The sequence below is a fragment of the Erpetoichthys calabaricus genome, chromosome 8, assembly GCF_900747795.2.
Source record: "Erpetoichthys calabaricus chromosome 8, fErpCal1.3, whole genome shotgun sequence".
Lineage (NCBI taxonomy): Eukaryota > Metazoa > Chordata > Cladistia > Polypteriformes > Polypteridae > Erpetoichthys > Erpetoichthys calabaricus.
The window spans coordinates 10,940,128-10,959,602 of record NC_041401.2 but is presented as its reverse complement, the minus strand read 5'-3'; the positions used below and the strand labels follow the sequence as shown (position 1 = coordinate 10,959,602).

The 19,475-nt window shown below is 39.0% G+C and overlaps 1 protein-coding gene across 2 annotated transcripts in view; it reads left to right on the top strand.

The window, feature by feature from the left end:
• rbm45 (RNA binding motif protein 45) overlaps positions 1-19,475 on the top strand; it is a 77,090-nt gene that overhangs the window by 42,394 nt on the left and 15,221 nt on the right. For both annotated transcript variants that reach the window (XR_003716889.2, XM_028806231.2), the window contains exons 5-9: positions 3,269-3,448; positions 9,708-9,837; positions 13,836-13,932; positions 14,268-14,428; positions 15,960-16,176. Coding sequence is in view for 1 of the 2 variants with exons in the window: in XM_028806231.2 (XP_028662064.1) it covers positions 3,269-3,448; positions 9,708-9,837; positions 13,836-13,932; positions 14,268-14,428; positions 15,960-16,152 (761 nt within the window). In the remaining variant the exon portion in view is untranslated. The remainder of the gene's footprint in view (positions 1-3,268; positions 3,449-9,707; positions 9,838-13,835; positions 13,933-14,267; positions 14,429-15,959; positions 16,177-19,475) is intronic.

Below are 19,475 nucleotides of genomic sequence, written 5' to 3'. Positions count from 1 at the left end.
TTGGTGGTTACCCATAGCGGTTATCTGTCACAATAGCTCACTGAATATGCTTAAACATACGGGCATTTAAGGCTTGTCAGGGAACCTCTAGCCAGGATATATTTACTATGTTGAAAGCACACAACATACAAGATACAAGGCACTTGATCACTGCCATCAGGCTACTTTTTAGAACTCTAACCTGTTAAAGTTCAAATTTAAAGGTTGTAGCAATGTTGTTGTGGTTTACAAACACTGAGTAACATTAAAAATAAGACTAAACTCACAAAATTAAAAAGGAATCTATATTTTTATTAAAAGTGTAGGGGAAAATAATAGTTTAATTGAATCAGTATATGTGAAATTACAAATTTTTACACATTATATTACAATTTATGTGTAGTCAGTCGAAATCTGTATATTTATACTGACTCGGACTCCAGTATCTAATAATTATTTCGACTCAGACTCCACAGAACTGCCTTCATAGATGAAAACCGTATTCCAAAATAGCAGATACAGGAGAGTTGCTTTCCTTTGTGCTTGTTGTGTTGCTTACCTGAATGCAGCTAAATTGTGTTTTGCACAGGTTGAATGCAGCATACTTATGCAAAAGGCAAATAATTTACAGGTCACTACAGTTTTCTGATAAATCCCGTGGCTTGTACTGTTACTATCCTTTCAAGAATTTTTCTGCGCATGTCCGGAGAAGGCAAACAGCTACATGTAATGCATTTTCGATTATTTTTGTATGAGCGCGGATACTTTCGTTAATGACGTGAAAACCCTACTGTGGACAGATATTGTTTTTGTTTAAAAATGATGTTTTAAATTGAAAATATAGTAGACTTGAAGTAAAGAGTGAAGCCTATCACATTGATGTGAACATGGATGATTTAATCGGTGAAAAACTAGAGCTTCCCTGCATGTAAGCAGAATACATCAGAAACAAGTAATATGTCTTAGACTTAAAAGCTAAGCTTCACCATTTTTATTTCTTTGCGCTTTCCCCTACCATAATTTATCATCTTTGAGGGAGGAGTGACAGCTTTAGATTTGTCAAAAATTTCGATCTACGGTTTTCAATGGATCTCAATGTTCCCCCAATGTCGAAAACACTGATATCTCGATGATGGGTGTGTGTGTGTGTCTCAGTTTCATGACAATGGTGTAAAGCTGAAACAGCTGGAAGGAAAAACACCAAACTCGAAACATAAGCCTGTTATTAGATTATGTGCTGAATAGTTTTTGAGCCAAATCGTACAAGAGAAAGAGGCCTTCTAGAGGAGCCCTCAAATGAATTTTTGATAATGTCTCGAATTATGGCAAATACCATAATTGTGCAATTAATTATGAATTTTTCTTCTCAGTTGCTATCGTAATGACCTATTTATGATCAGAAAGGTCAGCATCAGAGTGGAAAATAATTACTGAAATGTTAGAGAATAATTTGGGTAACTTGGTTCCGAGGGTGCAAAGCCTAGTGGCGTTCGCGTTCAAATTTTTAGCTAAAAGTGTATCCATTATCCAGCAGAAACTCTATAATCCCTTCTGGCCATTGGAATATGGAGTTTAAATGAGAAAATCTTGTGCATCTTAATTATTTATATCTTTGATTTTTTTGTTTCCTTTTTTATGTATTACTTAATTACTAATTGAATGAACGTATGCATCACCCTGTTATCAATATAGTCGATATTAACTCTGTTTCAAATAAATTTTCCACTTTATCTCTAAATTAAATCAATTTTTAGCTCTCCCTTTACAAAGGTTTACTTCGTAGCAGAAACACCAAAGAAATGAAGAGGAAATCCTTCATAATTTACAAATGGATGCAGTGGTGAAAGCTCTCTAGTGTGTTTAATTTTTTTGCGCAAACTTTCCAGTGGCATAGAGGCAAAACTCTTAACCTACCTGAATGTTCAGCTCTCATGGAGACAAAGATGGTGGAAACCCACTTTTCTTTGTTTTACCTGCCTACAGGAGCTTTCTCCATCATGATCTTAGACAGCAAGATTAATGCAAATGGTGTTCATCTTGTCTTATCTTACAATTATAAATGTGTCAGTGTAGTAGAAACTAAAAACTTTGTCTCTAACAGGAGCTCATAATGTTCACATGTTTGTAATATTCAAACTAAAAGTAAGCAGTAATTGTAAGTTTTGTTAGTTTTGCCTCTAATGCAAACATTTAGTCAGTGTCTGTATGTCTTTATAATTTAGATATAACGTGACTGATAGATAGATAGACAGATAGATAGAACCTTATTTGTCCCTAGGATGAAATTTGGGTTCTTACAGCAGCCTGTTAAATAAATACATACATACATACATCCATCCATCCATTTTCCAACCCGCTGAATCCGAACACAGGGTCACGGGGGTCTGCTGGAGCCAATCCCAGCCAACACAGGGCACAAGGCAGGAACCAATCCCGGGCAGGGTGCCAACCCACCGCAGGACACACACAAACACACTCACACACCAAGCACACACTAGGGCCAATTTAGAATTGCCAATCCACCTAACCTGCATGTCTTTGGACTGTGGGAGGAAACCGGAGCGCCCGGTGGAAACCCACGCAGACACGGGGAGAACATGCAAACTCCACGCAGGGAGGACCCGGGAAGCGAACCCATGTCCCCAGGTCTCTCAACTGCGAGGCAGCAGCGCTACCCACTGCGCCACCGTGCCGCCTACATACATACATAGAAAAATAAATATATACACATACACTATGGCCTGAACACACACCAGAATGACTAGAAAGCAAGAAAATGAAAAAGAACTTCTTTTCGTTTGGCACTTGGCAGTCCCAGTGAGGCTCGCTATCCTGGTGTATTGACGTTCGAGTAGAGGAGCCCCAGTTGTGTTTTTTTTTTTTTTTTTTTTTTTTAAACAAACTTTTGCTGAATAATTCATTGGCCGAAAGTTCTCAGTGTTGGTGTGTCAGAAAGAGGATGTGCAGCATTGTTCATAATGGCACTCAGTTTTGTTTTTCATTCTGCCTGTTGCTACGGCTTCCAGGGGGTCCAGAGTGTGTCTTATAACTGAGCCTACCCTTTTAATCGACTTGTTGATTGGGTGGGCCTCTCTTGAAGTGATGTTACCAGCCCAGCACACCACACCACACTGGCCATCACAGAGTTATAGCAGATGTAAAGGATGTCACTTGCCATATTAAAGGAATTAATTCATTTGAAATTCAGTGTTAATTAACCTAAAAGTAAACTGCATTTGTGTCTGCTTTAAACTGAAAACAACATTGGATTAAAAATATTTTATTACAGGTGAATCCAGTAATTTTGGAATGTCTGACATGAGGAGAGAGAGCAATGAAACAATTACGAAATGTTTACTGGTTTCGTCACGAGGCAGCGTAACTCAAGAACAGCTTTTCTCTCTGTTTGATATTATTCCTGGCATGGATTATTGTGAAATGCAAAGGGATTCCTACGGATACTATAAAGGTAAGCTTTGTAATCTACATACATTTTATATTGTTCTTTTTTCCCTGTTTAGTAACTTAATTCATTGCACTGGAGAACAATACATACAGAAATAACAATCATATTTATACAAACGTAGTAGTAGGGCCACGTGATGTCTTAAAACTTCATATCGTCCTTTCAAAATATCGATGTACGTTATCATCATCTGTGTGTTGGGGGTAGAGAAGAAATGCTTGTTGATTAGGAATAATTAACTGCTGTATCCACACACCACATACACAGATAGGGGGTCTTTAATTCACTTGCCTCCTGCTGTGTATGTAGGTGTTTCTACAACTAGTTTGTTTGGACCACTTGTTTTTGAACTCTGGTGATATTTCCTTGAAAGTCCAGTTCACCTGCAAAGGTCATGCAAAAGGTCCGTTTCCCCTTGGGGATTAATAAAGTTTATCAAATCAAAAAAAACAAATCAAATTTAGGTAAATGTGAAGACAATAATCGCACCCTGGTTACTGACTGAAATAACCATACCCTTTGGAAAGGTCATCTGGATGCAGGACAAAGTGAACCCTGGAGTGGTTTGTGGGACATGGGACCAATCTAACTGCATGAAGTACTGTGCATCAAAGGTGAAATTGTGCGTGCTGTGGTAGTTATGCTAAGTGTCTGTTGTCAGTCTCAGGGAATCTGATTAACAGCATAATGAGTCAAGGGTTAACAATGATCTGTTAAAACCAATAAAGTGGTACAAGTAAAAACACACATAGTAACATAATTATGTAACACAATTCATATTAAATAATTCGCACAATTACCAATCAATTGGAGCAAGCCAAGCATCTGATCAGGCTCACTGCTTCTCCCATGCACAGGATCAGACAACAGCTGTAAATTCACTTGATGGATTGGGTCAATCAAAGCGCATACAGAGATGGTGAGAAACGAGCAACAGTGCCCTGTGAGACAGTCAAGCAAACCCCTGTTGTCTTACACTAAGAAAGTGATGCACGTGAGTGAGGTGGGGTATCCTGACAAGGCACACATATGTAATCAATGTTAATCAAGCAATCCAAAATGAATATTATTACGAAATATTATCAAGAGTTAAGATGGTAGATGTGTGATTTGAGATAAACTAAGTTGAGGTTACGTTCATTTTTATCACTCTTTAATTAATACAGTAATCCCTCCTCCATCACGGGGGTTGCGTTCCAGAGCCACCCACGAAATAAAATCCGCGAAGTAGAAACCATATGTTTATATGGTTATTTTTATATATTTTAAGCCCTTATAAACTCTCCCACACTATTATAAACATGTCACACACAATTATACAGCATAAACCCTTTGTATTCTCTTAGATATTAGGTAAGATTTGTTGAAATTATGTATGTAAACACAGTTTACATACAGTAAAACCTAAATATTATTTTAAAGATATCGAGCGTCTCCGATATCACATATGTTACAGCCATTACGACAGACAGGCCACCAGCAATAAATATGCACAATGCAAGAAAAATTGTATACAGTAAAATGTGTGTACAGTGACACTAAACTATGTACATGTAATAAGTACTGTACGTAAATAATTAATTATGGTTACTCACCAACAATGACACGACGACTTGTCCGATAACGATGAGTTTAATTTTACTGCACAACAAAGGATAGCGTTACAGCTCTTCTAAAGGAGCCTCTTCAGGCGACTGTTTAGCACCGCCGTTGTTCTTCTTCCATCACTCTTCAATCCAAATCCCTAAAGCAGATTCCATCCAGACTACTGCCTTGTCACGTCCAATTGCAACTCGTTTTGCGCCCTGGTTAAAGGACACTGCGGCCATAGATCTTATATGCTTTTCCTCCTTTTTAAATAAAAAGAATCGTGGACTCATTTATGCTGTAATGGTGTCCTGCAGCGATGTAGCTGTTTTCTTCCTTTAACATATCCAAAACTTTTACCTTTTCTGCAATCATTTGCATCTTCTGTTGGCGCTTGGGCACGTTAATGCTGAATGAGTGAGATTAGACTTCCTGGTTAATGCAGCACTCCGTCGCTGAGCCAATCAGCAGCACACAGGAACTTAACCGCATGCTCTGATTGGGTAGCTTCTCAGCCATCCGCCATTAGCGTCCCTTGTTTGAATTCAAATGGGCAAATCAACTGAGGAAGCACACGTACTGTAGACCGCAAACATCCGCGAAGCAGTGAAAAATCCATGATATATATTCACATATGCTTACATTTAAAATCCGCGATGGAGTGAAGCCGCGAAAGACGAAGCGCGATATAGCGAAGGATCACTGTATTGTTTTTATCAGTATGCTGTTGCTGGAGTATGTGAATTTCCTGTCTATCTGCAAATACAGAACATCATACTTTTTAATATAAGTTGTCTGCTATGTCTACCATCATCAAACTGAAGCACAACCCCTCAGCAGAGCTGGCTTTCTTTTACACGCTCGCCTATTTCAAACATGTTCTTTTCATACCAAGTGTAGTACAGCATTGTTTTCAAGTAGTCTTCCACTTTTATAATAAGTGTTTTGCACACACAGCTATGTTTGGTAAGTGAACCAAATAATTAGAGAAAATACAAGGGTGAGTAAACACAATTGTTGTCGACCCTCCATGATAATTATTCCGTCGGAAAATAATGCTTCTGAAATACTGCCACAGAAAATGGGCTGTTTCTTGATATGTTTAGTTTGTTTGAAAGATTGCAGAGTGAAATGCAACTGAACTAACTGGAAAGTAACAAGTCTTCCCCTGATTCGGAACAAACCAAATGGACCAAGTGTGTAAACACCATATGAGTGCTTGACAGCTCTCTTGTGAGGTGTGTGAGATTAAAACAAAAAAATCATGATGGGTGTAGTTTGGTGCTTTGAGGAAATTTCTGCTAATGTTTGGAGTAGATCAACAATTTTTATTTACCTTGACGATGAGGCCTGCCAATCAGCAATTAACCATCATCTTAACTCTATGTAGTAGCTATAAAGTCTCAGTTTTTACTGGACATCCAACAGGATAGACACAGGAGAGGTGTATCAATTGTGGCTGGAAGTTAATTCATTATGGAGGACCGTTTCCTGGTATGTATCTTAAAGGGAATGCCATAGCAAATATAAAGGAGCTAGGTAGGCATTTGTGGGAAGACGTGGGTGTGGTATAGCAGGTCCATGACTTCAAAAAAAAAAAGGGCCAGGTTTTAATCTATATAGCCGTGTCGTTCTCCGTGGGCGCGATTGCACGACCACGGGGAGTTAATGAGGTAGTTGGAGCGAGTCTCACCTGCACGTACGTGTGGGTGCATTTGTTCTCAATTGCTTCATTGGCTTCCTGCGGTGTGTGATTAAGGCGCTGCGGCCACGGAGGCGCGGGGAGACGGGGCTATATATACGGGTAGACATCAGGAAAGGGTGGATAGATGGATATAGATGGATAGAGAAATCGAGGAGAAAGAGAAAAGAGGTTAAAGGACGGGAAAGGTAGTCTAAGCAAGAGGATCTGGCCACCTAGAAAGAGGAGACAGAATGAGCTGGGGCCCCGCGAAGGAGTGTTAGGTTGTGGTGCTCTAGGGGCTAGTTCGCCCTACTGAATGTTCGAGTGACTGGGGTGAGCAAGACAGGTGTCCTCCCGAGGGATCTGAGGAGCGCAAAGGATGAAGGGAGGAGAGCCGACCTCGGACGGTCTGGCAGTGACCTCCGTAAGGAGGCCAAGACGGAGGTTGGCCGAAGGAGCTCGTGGCTGTTGGGTCTACGCGAGTTATGGGTGTGCCGGGGAGAAAGATAGAAGGAGGTGTGCCGAGATTGGGATGAGAGAGACTGCATTTTAACCTCGGATTTTAATGTATTTATTTATTGATGGTTTTTATCCCCACTGGACGCTTGTTTTTATGGATTTATTTATTGAAACTGATGCACTGCACTTTTTGTTTGGACACTGTTTTGTTGGTTTTAATAAAAGCACTTAATGCACTTTTTGGAAATATCCCCTGGCTTCATTTGAGAATTGTCCTCATATGTCAGCTCATCTCGGTGACATTACGGACAGTGTTGGGTTTAGAGCTCCCGGAAGGCGTTGGGAGCATGGAGCTTACCCGCATCGTCACAGTGGGTAAATTTATGTAGGTGGATTCATTTTGGGTTATGATGCCAACAGTTAGTAGCTTTTAAGTAAATAAAAAAATTACAAAGCCGTGTTACCCATTTTTAAAGTGCTAGACATGCTTTATGTTCCTTAATTTTTATTTAGCATAGTAGAGGTACTTGGTTTAAGTTCAAATCAGTTTGTTTTTGCTGAAAGTTATAAATCATTAATCTGCTTTTTAAAAGAAAACATGTAGACAGTGTGATCTAGTAGTGAAGGAGCTGAACTAATAATCAGAAGGTTGGTTGTTCGAGTTTCTTCAAAATCCTTGACTCACTATGTGATCCTGGGCAAGTCACCAACCTGGATGTACTCCAACCACAATGCAAATATGTAATGTGGTGAGTTACTTTGTGGGCAGGTGTTTGCCAGAGAGAATAAGGTGGCATCAGATGAGGAAAGTGCAGACTGGCATTAGCAAATTGCATTTTCTTATCAGTTTAAACGTTTAAGCGTCATCAGGGCTATATTTAGTCAATGAATGCCAGGCAAGTAAAATAAATTAAATTCTTAGTTGCATAAGTGAAGGAGATGACTTTGGAGACTGATAGGAGGAGAGGGTCTTGTAAGGCAAGACTAAAGTTTTCCCATGAACATCTAAGCAAAGACTACACAAGGAAAAGATTGAGTTAATTTGGCCATAGTACCAGAAAACCTGTTTGGTGAAAACCAAAGATAGCATTTGACTAAAAGAACGTGATACCAATTTTAAAGCATGATGGTGGGAATGTTATTTAGGGCTGCTTTGCAGCATAAGGACTTATGCAGCTTACCTTCACAGAATCCATTTTGGATGTTTCATTGTACTAGCGGGGTTCTTCAGGATAATGTGAGACCATCTGTCAGAATATTGAAGCTCAACTGACACTGGCCCTTGCAACATGTAAATGACAGTAAATATGCCATACTTTATTAAGTCTGAATACACAATTGGTGGTCGGAAAATCAAGAGTACACCTTATGAGAAGGATTTAGGAGTCATAGTGGACTCTAAGCTATCGACTTCCCAACAGTGTTCAGAAGCCATTAAGAAGGCTAACAGAATGTCAGGTTGTATAGCGCCTTGATGTGTGGAGTACAAGTCACAGGAGGTTTTGCTCAACCTTTATAACACACTGGTGAGGCCTCATCTGGGGTCCCGTGTGCAGTTTTGGTCTCCAGGCTACAGAAAGGACATAGCAGCGGTAGAAAATGTCCAGAGAAGAGCGACTAGGCTGATTCCAGGGCTACAGGGGTTGAATTATGAGGAAAGATTAAAAGAGCTGAGCCTTTACGGTTTAAGCAAGAAAAGATTAAGAAGTGACATGATTGAAGTGTTTAAAATTATGAAGGGAATTAGTCCAGTGGATCGAGACGGTGATGTTAAAATGAGTTCATCAAGAACATGGGGACACAGTTGGAAACTTAAGGGGAAATGTCACACAAACATTAGGAAGTTTTTCTTTACATGGAAGGATAGACACTTGGAATAAGCAATCAGGTAGTGTGGTGGACAGTAAGACTTTAGGGACTTTCAAAACTTGGCTTGATGTTTTTTTGGAAGAAATAAGTGGATAGGACTGGCGAGCTTTGTTGGGCTGAATGGCCTGTTCTCGTCTAGAGTGTTCTAATGTTTTAATGTTCTTGTAAATCCACCAAAGAATGGCTGAAAATAAATTATTTGAGGCTTCTGGAAAGGCCATGTCAAAGCCTGGATCTGAATACCATTGAGATGTTGTGGGGTGGTCTGAAAGTGACTGTGCTTGCAAAACACCCCTCAAGCATCACACTGCTGAAAGAATTCTACATGGAGAAGCAGACAAACAACTTTCTCCCAGTCGATCTCAGAGACTGCAAGACAGTTAGAGAAAACACAGACTTGACTGGGGAAAATACCATCCAATACTAAAGACTTAATTTTTAACCACAGATAGAAAGTCTACTTTTTTTCCTTTTTTCCCCCCAATTACATCACCTGAATCTATAGATTGTGTTAAACTGGAGATCAAATCTTGATATGTCCACATATGTTAAAAAACAAGAAAAACATATTTTATGGGGTGTATTTACTTTTATGTGTTCCTTTTGTTTCTGAGATGAATTAACCCAACTTAATGGAAGTGTTACATTTTATTCTTTTTGTAGGTCAAGCTATGATTCGATACAATAATGTGGGATCAGCTGTTTATGCGAAAGAAAAACTTGATGGGTTTGAATATCCTCCAGGAAACCGACTTTCAGTTTCATATGTAGATGATGGTGAAGACAGATCTAGGTAAGAATTAAAAGCACAGAATACTTTTATTACTATGGAGGACACAGTTACATTTCTTATAGGTTTAATTATCTAAGATTATTGAGTCCAGTTTACAGTAGCAGTTAGAGCCTATCCTTGGAACATTTTATACAAAACATTAATCACAGGACCCCCTCACACATATAGCTGCTATTATACTGGGATCAACTATGAAAAGTCTGTATAACCATAATCCATTCTAATTCAGGCTTTTCACAAGAAATGTAATGATTTACGTTAAGAGGTAGAAGTACATAATGATCAAGAATAGTTGCGTCAGATATTTGAAATACAATGCTATTTAAAGTGAAAGAGCAGATATCAAAAATTTATTTCAAACAAACTGTACAAGACAGAAACACATTCCATACATCACCAGATAGAGGAAAGTTCAAAGTTTAAAAATTCAACTTCAAGAACATTCAAATGACTTCATATTCATGTAAGATGGTGCCCCGCCTCATTTCCACTTGGAGGTCCAGCATTACCTGAACGACACCATTCCAGGACGGTGGATTGGAAGAGGTGGACAACAAGATCTTGCTCATCATCTATGGCCTTCCAGGTCTCCAGACCTTTACCCCCTGCAACTGTTATCTATGGGGGTACATGAAAGAAAAAGTGTTTGTTCCACCTATGCCCACTAATCTTTAAGATTTGCGACATCAAATTGAGGAAGCTGTGAATTCAGTAACTAGGGACCAGTTGACTCGTGTGTGGTAAGAAATGGTCTATCGTTTTGATGTTTGTCGCGCTACACATGGCGCTCATGTTGAGTGCATGCATCTTCAAGGACCATCGGACCAAACTTTGACCTTTCCTCTTTCCAGTGATGTGTGGAATGTGTTTCTGTCTTATACAGTTCGTTTGAAATAAATTTTTGAAATCTGCTCTTTCATTTTGAATAGCCCTGTATTAAAATATGTGCTTCAAATGTTTAAAGTCTAAATTTTCTCGATTGTAATAAAAAAATTGTCATTTCCACCCTTTTGTAGTGGTTCACAGAGAGCTAGCACCCTAGTAAAGGGTCACAAATAACATCGTATTTGTAATCACTAACCCTGGAATAGTCTAAAATGACACCCCATATGCTTATGTTTGAAATTTGTCATTTTTAACCTTCTAGGAGTGGCTCTTAGAGGGCTAGGACAACCAATAAAGAATCATATATCAGAAATATGATCATGTTTATGATTAGGAATCCTTAAATAGCATAAACCAACATTCCACACACATTGCCTATTCCCATTTTTTTAAGCTTTGGGAAAAGGTTTACCTTTGACGCCTAGTATTCCATTAGGGGTTTGGGTGATATGGCAGGTACAACTTCAGATCCTCCTGATTAGTTTTGCTGAAGACACCTATTGGTTTACTCTTTATCATAAAAAATGTCCCAAACATGAAGATTTTTCAGGTGTTGAGGGTCAAAAATAGGGAAGAACCCCAAAAAGCTCAATGCTCGCCTAACTAGACATCAGGACAAGTCGAACACTATGTCATATAGGGGGAGGGTTTTTCTCGTACCAGTGAGTCAGGACTTGCCTAACAAAAAATAGCTGAAGTGATTTCAAAGCGTTCAGAAGTAAATCTTGTGAATGCAATTTATCAAATACTCTAAACTTTACAAGTTTAGGATGTATAAGAAAGGCCAGTGTATCAATAGAAAAATATGTAAATGTTATACAAACATTGACCAGCTAATGGAGTATAAACCCATACTGTTGAATCCATGAAGTTACAGCGCTGTCATCTGCACCACCTGCCTAGGATCCTGTATTTTAAGTACCGCATATACTCACGTCTTGATTTTACCATATAATTTCCGGTATTTTATAGTGTCGGTCGTATGTAGAAAACTCACTCTGTTGGTCCAAGAGATTATGTTATGCTAACGCCCACCTGAGAGAGAAACCACGGAGCACACGGCCTTTTGTTTTCTATATATTGTGCCTACGTGACCACACGGTAATACCCAAACTATTCCAAAGCGACGTTTGTACTGTTTTGTGTTTTTTGTATCTCACACCCTCATACACCTTTATCGTAAGAGCATCCCTTATTTACGGTGGAGCGTTCGATCAGAAGAAAATATGAAGCTGGTTTTAAATTAAACATCGTTGAAGTGGCTAAAGAAATTGGTAACTGTGCTGCTGCAACAAAATTCGTTGTGTCTGAGAAACTGGTGCGAGATTGGAGGAGGCAAGAAGATGTAACAAAAAAAGTAAATAAAATTAAGTGTCGTATTTTTGAATGGGCGTATAAGTCGGGGTCTGATTTTTATGATTGATTTTTCGGGTTTTAAGACCCGGCTAACACGCGAATATATACAGTAGTGTTGTAATCCGTTTTAACAGCACAGAGATTGTACTGGAATAGTTTAAATACCATTTTACGATTCTTAGCACAGGCAAGTCAGGATAACATACCAAATTAGTGGTGAGGATTTGTTTATTTACTAGTAACTCTCAGCACTTCAGCTCTTGAGGATCGATGGTTCATGTACCTCGAATGAAACACGGTACCAAGGTTGCTGCAGTGGTCTTCATTGCCATCCAATGTTGAAGCAGCTCTTTTTCTGACACTCGTGCTATGCGCTTATGAGGAGGACCCTAAGCCCAATTTTGTGGACGGGGTAGCCCACATGTCCAAATCATGGGTCAGCCATTGTTATCTTGTTAGCCCTGTCACATGGCCATCCTGCTTATTGCTATGAGAAGGACCTGAAGCCCCATTTTGTGGCCAAGGTAGCCTGCATTTCCAAATCATGGGTCACATTACATGTATCTGGTTGAGAGCAAGATCAAAGCTCACAGCCCAGTGGTTTGTTTTTGTGTGACAAATAAACAACCCTTAGAATTTTCTATTTATAGAGATAATGGCAATATTATTGTAGTGTACAAAGCTATGAATAGAATATCTGCTTGGATTGCAATATAAAATAAACCAGTAATGGCCCACTGCACAATAACGTGCAGTGAATACAGTTGACTTATAGTTTTCTTACTCTTTCTCTGTACGTTTGGCATTCGTTATGCTCAGAGGTTGATGCGCTTGCTCCTTCCTGAACAGCTCTTCTTTTCTCAACACTAGCGGCCCGCTTCTTCTCTTCTTTTGTCGGCATCTTCCATCCACCCATTTTCCAACCCGCTGAATCCGAACACAGGGTCACGGGGGTCTGCAGGAGCCAATCCCAGCCAACACAGGGCACAAGGCAGGAACCAATACCGGGCAGGGTGCCAACCCACCACAGGACACACACAAATACACCCACACACCAAGCACACACTAGGGCCAATTTAGAATCACCAATCCACCTAACCTGCATGTCTTTGGACTGTGGGAGGAAACCGGAGTGCCCGGAGGAAACCCACGCAGACACAGGGAGAACATGCAAACTCCACGCAGGGAGGACCCGGGAAGCAAACCCAGGTCCCCAGATCTCTTGTCGGCATCTTTTCGCGTTAAAACTGATTCAGTCAGTGTTTGTGTTGCAATTACATAGTATGTTTTCTTTAATTTTTCACTTAAGCTGGCACTTAAAAAAGTCTTCAATCTGCTTCAAGAATGATTTAAGATATGAAGAGGTAGGGGAAGTGATGGCGAGGATTGAAGGGAATGAGAACGGCGCCCGTACACATGCGTCATACAGCCGCTCTGCTACCCGCTGCCGAAAGTTGATTGTACAATAAAATAAAATAAAAATAAAAAGAGGAATAACCTTGGAGGTCATTCATCACCATGAAAGCGAATAGTAGATGTCACATAGTATATGTGTATCAAATTTCAGATCAATAGTTCAAACGGTTTGCGAGCTAAAGGTGATTTAAAATCCTGGGCAGACAAACGAACAGCCATGGTAGCGTATTATATATAAAGATGTGTAATGGATTAAATGGTGAGATTTGTTATCTTTTTTGCTTTTGAATTATCAACCATGTCCATTACAATGGCTAATATAAAATGATGTTTCATTGCAGCCCAGTTGGCATGATGGCATTACAGCTTGTAGCAGCTCAGATGATGTCCATGGTGTGGAGCAGCCCATCTGGTCAGCAATTAATCAAAAACAATTCAGTACGTACCCTGAGTTCTATAGGCCATTTTCATTTAACAGGTCAGTCATCTGTTCTTTGTATAAAAACTGATCTGTATTTTTCACTATTATCTTTATGGTAAGCCACATATTGTTGAAATCCTTTTCAATAGACTTCCAGATTATTTTTGGTTTATGTTCAGTTTTGTAAGTCTTGAATTAGTGTGTGTGATTGACAAGTCTGTTTTGTGATCATTAATACACGTCACTCCAGTGGAGCCAAGTTTGAATGTCATTCTTTTGACAATCATTTCCGGGCTGCGTTTTCAATGTTCAGCTGTTGGAAATTTTGATTTTTTTTTTTTTTTTTTAAAAGGGGTTTTCATCCGGAAACAGCTCTCATGTTCCCCGCGTTCAGACGGATGCTGTTTTGCCACCTAGAAAAGTAATGACATCTGATAGCCGAGTCAAGGAGCGTCTTTTTGTAGTCTTCAATCCAGTTCCTCTGTCAATAGATATTCTGGAGGATATTTTCAGGTAAAGATTATTTTTAACCCTGAATAAGGGTGATTGAAAATGTGAAGAAACCAGGATATTGAATTAGGGATTTTGTTTTACTATAAACTCAAGTCTTATTCATTTATCCATGTCGTCAACTGTATGTAAGAGCTCTAAGTGGACACTTTTTTAAAAAAACTTTTCTTGGTCATTAACAACAAAATAGAAAAAAATACTTTTGGGTGGAGAATTTGTGTAAAGATGATATGAACATGCAACCTGTTCATTATTTCATATCAATGTTTATTTCTATAGTAATTTGTAATACAGCTCAAAAAAAATAGACAAATTACAATAGAATCAACAATTCTCAAATATTTATAATGGCAGAATCAATGTCTGATTTGAAAATACTTTTTTCACACCATGGTGAAATGGTCAGGGAGGAGAGGAAATCAAAAACCCCAGCAGGCATGGATGAACACCTAGACCCCCGTGCATTCTGCGTTGTCAAATGTAACCAAGATTTTCATTAATATAACATTATTACTTCTTTACTAACTAGATATGACAGCACAGCAAGGAGATCAGAATTGGTTAGAAAGAAATACAATTCAATACATAAAACCATAAGTTTAATGAAAACAAGGACTACACCTCTTCTTTATACTGCCATCCTGAAATTCTAGCAGCACAGGTGTGTCAAGCTTTTAATAACTTTGTTTTAGATTGTCCAAAATGTTTCCAGGGCAAGATCCAACCTGTGAACGCTGCAACCAAGCTCCTGCCTCACTGGGTCACATGTTCTGGGTCTGCACCAAATTAACATCATTTTGGACAAAAATTTTTAAGTGCCTTTCAGACAGCCTTGGGGTCACAATCCCTCCTAACCCATTAACAGCTGTGTTCGGGGTTCTTCCAGACGGACTTGAAGTGGAAAAGGACAAGCAAATGGTGATTGCATTTACTACACTTTTGGCACGCAGACTTATTCTGTTAAATTGGAAGAATCCTAACTCTCCTCTGATAAGTCAGTGGGAAACCGATGTTTTATATTATTTGAAATTGGAAAAAATCAAATTCTCAGTTAGAGGATCTGTACAAAATTTTTTCAAAACCTGGCAGGATCTGATCAATATTATTTTAGAATAAGAGAAATAACTATTACCGCATTTAATTCCCTTCTCCATCTCTTAATTACATATATATTTATTTCTCCCTTTCCTTTGCTTATTGTTGTCTTATTAAAAAGCCCTAAGCAATTCTCCTTTAGCTAAGCTCTCCTTCTCTGGGGTGGGGTCTGATTTGTCTTTAATTTGTTTGGTTATAAATTGATCTATTTGTATGGAATGATTACAATAAAAATTAATAAAAAAAAAATTCTAGCAGCGCAGGTGTGTCAAGCTTTTAATAACTTTGTTTTAGATTTTTTCATCTGCGGATAGAGAAATCATTAGCAATTGAATTGTGTGGTTGTTAACCTTACAAATTTCTGTGCTTTCATTTTTTTTTTAATTGTATCATTCTGATGTTGTACACATTAAACCTTGGTTTGTGCTCCCTTTTCCAGTCGATTTGGAAATCTTATTGAAGCATATGTTGTACCTGGACGAAATGTGGGCTACATTAAATACTCAGATCGAAAGAGTGCCAGCGATGCTATTGCAGCCTTACATGGTAAAGTTGTAAATGGAGTAAGACTAAAAGTGATGCCGGCTGATCCCCAGAAAGAAGAGTCCCACAAACGGCAGAGGACATATTAGGACATTTACAGAAACCGGGACACGGTAAGTGAACAGCACTTGTTCAGTTGGAGAAGAACGTTAAGGTACCACAAGGACGTGACGTGACGTGACTTGACCAGCTCTTTGGTTTTCACAGTATTTTGTGCATTTGGAAAAGTAGGCAAAACATCGAGTGGAAAAGTAAAAAAACAAAACTCGCACCAAGTCGTACACAATTCAAGTGCTGGTGTTTAACCTTTTTATTTACTTTGTAATCATTATCATTCACTTTCTAAAGGACTTTATTTTACATCAACATTTCTTACATTTATAGCATATTACCACAATTTTTTTTTATTTTTGTATTCAAACAAAAATTTCGCAGAAGGAAGAAATTCATTGATAACAATCATCTTCAGGAAAGGAAAATTCTACAAATGTAAGGAATGATTCAGTTGTGCTGTGGAAGTTGTTAATTTGTACATATGATGACCTCTAAGATTCAATAAAATCATATAGAATTATATAGAGACATTTTTAAATTTCATAAATAAATATTTAAAAAGTAGAGGTTTTGGCTTGCCTTGCCTTTTTGTTTACTACCACACTTGAGGAATTTAGTTGTATCTGAAAAATATTAACATAGCACAACTTGTATAAATACACATATAAAAGAGGCCAAAAGCACACATTTCTTTTTAGCTTCAAAAAGAAAGGGGTTTGTTCATTCATAAATGTGATGTATAGATTATTTATAAATTCCTACCTTATAAAGAGGGTTCTCGAGTTACAACGTCTCAACATACGACAATTTTGTTGTTCCTTTGTAAAAGTGACAATGACAATAAAGATCTATCTATTACAACACTCACTCCCATAAAAACTTTTAAAAAAATTGAGACGTGAGTGTTTCGGCTTATGGCGTTAGCGTCGTACTTATAGACTACGTGGACGAACTAGTTTGGTTGTGCGCAGCGGAAGAATCCGCAGTAACGCAGCGTATGAGTGAGGGAGTTGGCGAAATAGTTTGGTTGCGCGCGGCACAAGTGTTCTGTTTGTGTTGCTTTGTTTGGCGACTTTTTGGCCCTTATCATGGCTCTTAAACGAAAGTCAGAGTCTTCAAATGGTAGTGCTTCGAAGAAGAGGAAAGCCATCACAATGGAAGTGAAATTAGATATTTTAAAGAGATCAGAAGGCATAGGGAATTTTTTTTTACACATTTTTTGTAATTTTTTTCTGTTACTACAGTGTACAGTACAGTATATTTATGTCCTTTTCCTTTTTTTGTGGCTTAGTTGTGTTTTTATGTTCTAGATTATGATTTTGCGAATGTGTTAGGATAGGTAAGTGACTTAGGCTAGGGTGTTTTTCGACTTGCATCAAAATTCGGGTTACGCCACTGTTGTAGGAGCGGAACTGTGTCATAGCCCGAGGACCCCCTGTACATGGAAGGAATTGCTAGGTAGTGTGGTAAAGAGTTTGACTTTAGGGACCTTCAGATATCAACTTGAAGTTATCTTAGAAAACCTACATGAATAGGATTGACAAAGATTGTTGGACTGATTGGCCTGAGATGAGCCATTATAGTGTTAATTTTAAAGGAGTTCTGATATACATGCACAGAAACTGTATACAGTTTATGTGTATATAGTTATACATGCTAATATACACTATGTGGTCAAAAGTATTGGGATGCCTGACCTTTACACCAACAGGGACTTTCATGACATTGCATTCCAATGCGTAGACTTTAATATGGAGTTGGTCCTCCCCTTTGCAGCAATAATACCTTCCGCTGTTCTTGGAAGGCTTTCCACAGGATGTCTGAGTGTTTCTGTGGGAATTCGTGTACATTCATTCTGTAGCGCACTGCTGTTAGACAAGAATTCCAGGCTCGCAATCTCCATTCCAGTTCATCCCAAAGGTGTTCAGTGGGGTTGAGGTCGGGGCTCTGTGCAGGCCAGTCAGGTTGTTCCACACCAAACTCATCCAACCATGTCTTTAAACACCTTGTATTGTGCACTTGGCACAGTCATGTTGGAATAGAAAAGGGTCTTTCCCACACTGTTTCCGTAAAGTTGGAATTATAGTGTTGTCCAAAAAGTTTTGGTATGCTGAAGCATTAAGATTGCCCTTCACTAGCCAAGCCCAAACCCTGAAAAACAGACCCAACACCATTATCTCTCCTTCACCGAATTTCATGGTTGGCACAATGCAGTCATGCAGGTAACATTATCCTGGCATCCGCCAAACCCAGGCACGCTCATCATTGCCCCTTGGCTTTTTGGATGAGGATGGGCGTGCAGTGGTCAGGAGTGCAGTCCGCTTGAGTCACATAAATGCCACCCCTTGATATTAATAAATGGCCTTGGTTGACGTCGCTTAATAGATTGACTTGTCTGTCTTTGACTGTCAGTTGTTCTTTTGTGAGTCACCCTTTTTTAAACCTGTAAAAATTTTACTTAAGATAATGATAAAAAGTTCAAGAAAATGAAGGTCACATTCAAAAATATGTATGTATGCATAAATTGGTGAGCACAAAATTGAAAGATGCATTCAAATACAACAGTGTTTATTTTTTAATAAAAATTATGGTGTGCAGGTGTTCGCAGGGTAAAATCTCAACGAGTATATTAAACACTTACATATTTACATACTATGAACCTTGCCAGGTATAAACAACTGCCATCTGGGCTGTCTGTTATTGCTGGATTGTGCCCAACTAACACCTTCCCCTGTTCTAGTCACTCATGGCTTGTGCAGACAGTGACCCTTGGTCATTCTGGCCATATGTTGATTAAGCAAACGTCAGCATTTTAAAATAGCCTGCCTGGGTTGTTTTTCACGTCTTCCTGGCCAGTTTCACCCTGTCATCTTAGTAATAACTTTGAAATAAACTTCCCAGATTACAGTTGCACACCTCAAACCTATTACTGCATTGAGTAGCATAAACACGAGGGTAACTCGGCACTTTTGCCGAAGGGTGAGCCGAAAAAGAATCCACAATCTGGTCTGTGTGCTTGCTGGGGTGGACCTCCAGAGCTCCGCAAGCACAGCAGAAGTCGAATTTGATTGACAGTTGTCTTGCCTCTAGATCCTGTATGTTTTTGCTGAATACTAAAAGCTGATTTGAGATTAAAGGAATGTATTCTGTAGGGGGGGATGCAGGTAGAAACCCTGTCTACAGGTGCCTGAGGGGCTACCAGATGAAGTACGTCAATGACTTTCAGGACCTTGAACTGGGTAGTAGGAATCTGTGAGGGAAGCATGTTTGGGCTTAGTTGTGCTTTTGGGTAAACAGCAGTTCTTGGTTTCATGTGCTTCCATTTATGGGGTTCAGGGTTTCTGCACAACTTCTAAAA